Source organism: Salarias fasciatus, chromosome 5 (genome assembly GCF_902148845.1).
Source record: "Salarias fasciatus chromosome 5, fSalaFa1.1, whole genome shotgun sequence".
Taxonomy (NCBI): domain Eukaryota; kingdom Metazoa; phylum Chordata; class Actinopteri; order Blenniiformes; family Blenniidae; genus Salarias; species Salarias fasciatus.
In genome coordinates this window covers 24,065,468-24,071,467 of record NC_043749.1, presented here as the reverse complement: position 1 = coordinate 24,071,467, position 6,000 = coordinate 24,065,468, and the positions used below count along the sequence as shown (strand labels likewise).

The window sequence follows — 6,000 nt, the reverse complement described above, 5'->3', positions numbered from 1 at the left end:
TGATCAGGTCTTCAGTGTTGAAGGTGGTTGGAGAACTAGAGAAGAATATGGACAACCAACTGCGACAAAATACTTAGTGGAAAAAAAACAATGAGAGAAAATACACTGATCACATTGTGGGGTTGAAAAAGTTCAGCATTTTAAGTTTTTATTCGAAGAAATTACAACCATTTGAAAACAAGCCATGGTTCTTAAATGTGATTATAATCAGTATTATTTGTATTTTTTTTTTTTACACACAGACGAGTAACGCTAAAGAGGTACGGTTCTTCAAGTAAAACTCAGTCCTACGCCGTGGAGCAAAAACCCAGCATAAAAATGTCATCAGCGGAACGGAATCTTCCAGCGGCCAGGTGTTTCCAGATGTGCTGATGGAGTTGTTATTGCTGAGGCACGAGAAGCGGTCAGTCAAGAACCACTAAATGTAGCTGGGACCTGACGGCCTCCCAGAGAAACCGGGGCTTCAGAAGAAGGGCAGCAGGTGCTTCGACAGAAGGCGTTTTCTTCGCCGAAGGGCGAGAGAGTACCACAAGGACGAGTGTCTGCAGGCGACGCTGAAGTACAGCGGAGCGTCTGAGCAAACCCGCTTCTGAATTTACTCAAATGAGGCTGGAGATTTGGTCTGAAGTGACGTGTGGTGAATGTCACAACAGGCGCCTCCGTTTCCGGCGCGCTGTATGAAGTGAACTTTAAAAAGAAAAAGTTTCTATCACATTATGTTCTCAAGGATCTTTACAGCATTTGCTTCAAGTGCCAACAACTGCGGCACAACACTCTGCTAGAGAGCCAAACAACGGCTGACTTCAGAACAGGAAAATAAAGGCAGCTCGTCAAACAACTCGCTCTCTCCCAAAACAACTATAGACACTTTAGCAGGAGGCATAAAATATTTAAAGTGGAAGACATTCAAAACTGCTTCAGATATCAAATCCTCCCTTCAGCCATCTTAACGCTTTGACAGCGTCGCAGAGACAGACGTGTTTCAAGTGAAGTCAGGCTACCTGAACAAGTTCTTCAGATTTCAAGTGAACGGTTTAGTTCTCTTCATGGACACAAACTTTAGAAAGGAAAAAAAAAAAAAAAAAAAAGCTTTCCCTTTCAGAAAGTGAAAGTCGAAGACACTGATGCTTTTTAGTAACAACAAAACTAAAAGAAAGATAAAAAACAAGACAAACTGATCCCCCTAACAAGTCCTGGTGAAGAGTGAAGCTGAAGAGTGACACACGACTGTTATATAGCAGAACACCAAAACACATGACTGAAGTGGGAAAAGGGTTCTTTTGATTTGACTAAAATCAGGTAATCCATCCATCCTGTAGTCCATCGATCACACTCACAAACATTTTTTTATAAACCTAGTTTCCAGACTGGAGAGGAGAGTGGAATATTGGGACAGAGGCAGCGAGAGACCATGAAAACTCCAGAGTCCGGGCTCGAACCGTGGATTTTCATGTTGTGAGAGTGCAAACCACTACACCACGGTGTGGGGAAAGCTTCCAGTCTTCATGTGGATTGATTTTAACTGACCACATTCTCCTTCAAATGCACAGGTTAACATGTGACACATTACAACGCAGCAATTACAGAAAATGATCTAGTTCAGTGATAAAAGCAGTGATGGAAAGTCTTTTCATTATAAACTTTTTTTTTCTTGACAAAAATATAAACTGCAACCAGAACCATAAAACATTAGACTGCCATCTCCATCGGTTGTTTCTTGTTCTCGGCATGTCTTAAGCATTCACTCCTCTCCACCGACGACGCCCCACCACTCCTGAGAGGGATCCTCGCGGCTCTTGTGCTCCCGCGAGTCTCGGTCGAGTGGCTCCTCTCTCTCGTCCGGATCCCAGCCCGGCTCTTTACGAGAGCGTCTCCCTGTGTAATCCCCGCCGCGCTCTTGAACCCGCACGGGCGTGGAGTGGAGCGAGGACGGCGCCGGTGACGTCTCTCTGCTGGTTGACAGGAGAACCCCGCTCCCCGAGCTGCACTCGCTGTTGGAGTCTGCACCTAGAGCAGCGATGAAACAAAGGGAGGGGGAGGACAGATGGTGAGAGTGCTTCCATAAACAAACACCACATGAGGAAAGCAAGGGCTGCCCAAAAAAAATCCAGGGCTGGGACTTCACCAAAAATCTGCGTGATGGCTGCAGAGCTGTGCTGTGATTTTAGTCCAGAATGACTATCCCGTTTCTCACTACGGCCTCTTTATTTTGAGGCAAACGGATGAATCATACACGCGAAGAACATCAAGACAAGCAGCCGAAAATGTTTTTATTAAACCAGAATGCTGTCAGACATCATCACCACCAGCAAAATGGGCTTCAGAATTACTGTTGAAACAGATCAGGCCCATTATCAGATAGTAGAAACTACATTAAATACATCTAACTTCATTCACATAATAGAATTCACGAGCACGCAGGTATTCTCACTCCCTGAATTCTGCGTTCGCACATGGAGGATCTGCTGTAGTAGATCATACATGTCACACATTCCTCTGGCTGTTAACGTGATACCAGCTTCCACACCCACCTCGGGCTGCAACTCCCATTCAAACCTGAAAATAGAGCCTGCAGTGTTGTTAATTAGAAACTCCTGTGAGCGAAAGGTCTTGTGTTCTTTAATTGGATGGGATCATGCGAGCAAGCCGGCCGCTTGACTCCTCGGCTGTTTTTGAGTTTGTTCCTTGCGGGTTAATAAGATCAATTTCATACCTATGTGTGCCAGTCTGTTGACCTTTTGTCTTTGTGTGGCCCCGAGTGTTTCCACACAACACTCGCCTCGAATCAATAGCACTCAACATTAAGCCAGCATGTCATTAGCAACAGACCCGAGGAGGAAGAGGAGGAGGACGACGATGAAGACGCCAAGAAATAACATTCAGCACAAGAAGACGGATTGCTACATTATGAGACAAAAATATGGCCGAAGGATCAGATCTTGGGAGTGATCTGAGGTTTCTGCACTGAAAAGAGTAGAATGGCCACATCGCTTCACCCCGGAGTATTACAGTTTAATACAATAATTACACAAAGTCATAAACTGGTGATTTCAACGTTCAGCCACAGAACAGCCTCAAACCAGCAAACCTGTAGCTGTGCAGAGTGTTAGCCTCTACACTAACGTTCAGTTCATGAACAGCCAGACCGTTATTAGAAAATCATGTCATTTCAAAACCTTAGTAATCCTGACAAACCTTGAATTTTGAAGTTATTATTAGTATAAAAGTCAGCTTATGCTGACTTTGAACTGAAACAGGGTTACTGGGTGAAAATGAATATTTATCTGACAGATTATTAAAAAAAAAATGCATCAAATTCTCAGTGTGACATCAGATAGACGCATCAAGCGAGTTCTACAAAGTCAAAATGAAAGATATACTGTTATTTCCAACAGCGAATGCTTGAATAACATTGAATTTGATTTCTGCACCTCCCAGCGGGTCAGCATGATTCCAAAAGGCATACAAATATGCAGACTCACAGGCAGGAGTGGGTTTCTGTGAAAATGTGTAGATATTACAAAAATATACAACCAGGCTGAAGACAAAGTTTTGAAAGCATCATAATGCACCAGTAGTGTCCATCCATTTTCCATACAAGAAATTTCAAATAAATGAAAATATTGTAGGCTTTGTTAGGATCAGTCAAGGCACCAAAAAATATCAAAAGAAACAATACCTCTTCAAAGCTCATTAGAACAAAAAGGTAAAGGACAGTGATACACCTCACAGATTTAATATCTTCAGTGTCGGCTGTGATCTGCAGTTCAGAGACTTTCAACACGACAATCAAAGAGAAAAAAAAAAAAAAAGTGTTGAAATAATAACCAGAACAATGTACGGCTGTCAGAAATCACCTTGAAAGTGTCAAGAGCCTGAATGAAGAGGCAGCTATATGAGCTTTGTGGGTGAATCCCTCTGCTGGCTGTGTAGTGTGGCCCTCAGTCCAAACATAAAAGACCCAAAGACTCGCATTGTTGTGCTGCACACGGCTGAAATATAGAGCAAGAGAAGGGAGGAAGGATTTACTCCGGTTCGTCAGACAATATGAGCCTGGGTGGAGGATGGGGCGCACGCTGGAATTTGAACCAGAGGTGAAAAAAAAAAAAAAAATCAAAATTCAAATTAATTTCAATATAAACTGTACAGCTGAGTCTGAGTGGAGGCAAAATGATTTATCCCTGGAAGCGCAGACGATCGGCTGCTGGAGCCGCATGGGTGAGAGAGAAAAGCGTGTCACATTGTACAAAATGCAGTAAAGCACATAGCCTTGTGTTTATATTCATATTAATGCGTTGAAAATTGAAATAATGAAAAAAAAAAACAATACGCCACAAGCTGTGGTTGATTCATTTATGGCCACAAAGTGAGCAAATGTGTGATGGAGGCAGAAGAGGAATTAAATAAAACACTAAAACTTTATCATTCGCTGTGTTTTCCACGGAACCCCTGCGGCAACTCATAAAATGTATTCAGTCAAAAGAGAGAACGTTTCCCATTTACATCAAAGGTACTTAATAGGTGTGCTGTCTTTATTGTTTTGGAGGTGGGGGAGGGAATTTGCATTTGGTGGTGACTTCAGGCATCAGTCAGCTGACTGACAGCTGATCTATTATTATTGGAATGGAACTGAGGAAAATGCTGCAAAAGTTTGAGCAAGTTCAGTCAGAATGTGTTTAAACTTACTGCACAGAAAGATAATTAGTATAATTAGGCTTAAATCCCACAGGGGCACAATCAGTGCGAAGCAGTGTGTTGTGTGAAGGGTGACAATCACAGCGACTGACTTCATATCAGGGAAGTTAAAAAAAAAAAAAAAAACATTCAGCGCCAATCAACCAACACTTTGCAAAGCTGACAGTTCGACCGCTACGTTTGAGTTTAACAGTAACTCTTCTTTTTTTCTCTTCCTATAGGCACCAATGTCATTCACACACGTGCTTTAAAGAGAAATGCTGCACAGCAGATACGTGCATCGCCTGCAAAGCCACGCTGAAGGCTACGCTGTGGCGGGATGCGCCTCCTCGGAAAACGTAATTACACATCGGGGCTGTAGGGGCTTCAGAGATAACACGTGGGAATGAATGCACCGGAGCCGCGGCCGCTTGTGTTTCCTACAACTCTTTCTGATGCGTGGAGAGATTTCTGAGTGTAAAGACAGCGGGGAGCCAGATTTGTGAAGGTTTTCCTTTCTCAGTCATTTTAAAGACGTTTAAATGCAACAGATCTATTCATCGTCTTTATAGATTACCCGACTCAGGGCCAGGGAGGGCACCGGGTCACAGCCAGCACAGGGCAAAAGCAACGACACACACAAGCTCATCACCAGCTTGTAGCGTACATCCGTAAAACAGAAAATTTAACCATGTAAGTGTCATTACAGCATAATCTAACATTCACTCCATTAAAATTTGCAACAAAAAAAATCCCTCCATTGATTCATTAAAAAAAAAGAATAAAATAAAATAAATAAATGTTGAAAATAAATTATTGCATTGTTAGAGTTTTTGCGGCTCAGTTTCATCCTGTTAAATGAAATCCAACATGGTCATTTACTTCATTACAGCTGGAACAAAATGATTTCCAGCACCACTTGGTTAGATACGTCTGTTTTTCTGCAACATCCGTGACGCTCGGTCACCCAGCCGTCGGTTCACACTGTAAAGCTAAACCTTCCCCATACTGCGACACCCAACAACAAAGCCTTCAACTAATAGGAGGAAAACACACCAGATCTTCTGTCAATGGTCATGAATAAACTAACAAGCTGCTGAGAAGTCCGCGGCCTGGCTGGTGGGAATGGCGCCGCAGCAACAAAAACTAAAATGCGGTCACTGTGAGGCTCACCTGTCGGCACTTCAAGAAAACATATTCAACAAATTAACAGTCAGGTTGACTTGAGTCATTCAAACTAATACAAATATTTGAACAAAATCTATAAAGCACACAAGAGCTCAAGATTACTTAATTTCATACCATAAGGTGTTTCATCACTGCATA

General features: G+C 42.6%; 1 protein-coding gene across 1 annotated transcript in view; it reads right to left on the bottom strand.

The window, feature by feature from the left end:
* Positions 1-222: 222 nt before the first annotated feature.
* Positions 223-6,000, bottom strand: part of tex264b (testis expressed 264, ER-phagy receptor b) — a 35,988-nt gene continuing 30,210 nt past the window's right edge. The window contains exon 4 of the mRNA XM_030091994.1: positions 223-2,007. Within this exon, the coding sequence (XP_029947854.1) occupies positions 1,742-2,007 (266 nt within the window). The 3' untranslated portion in view covers positions 223-1,741. The remainder of the gene's footprint in view (positions 2,008-6,000) is intronic.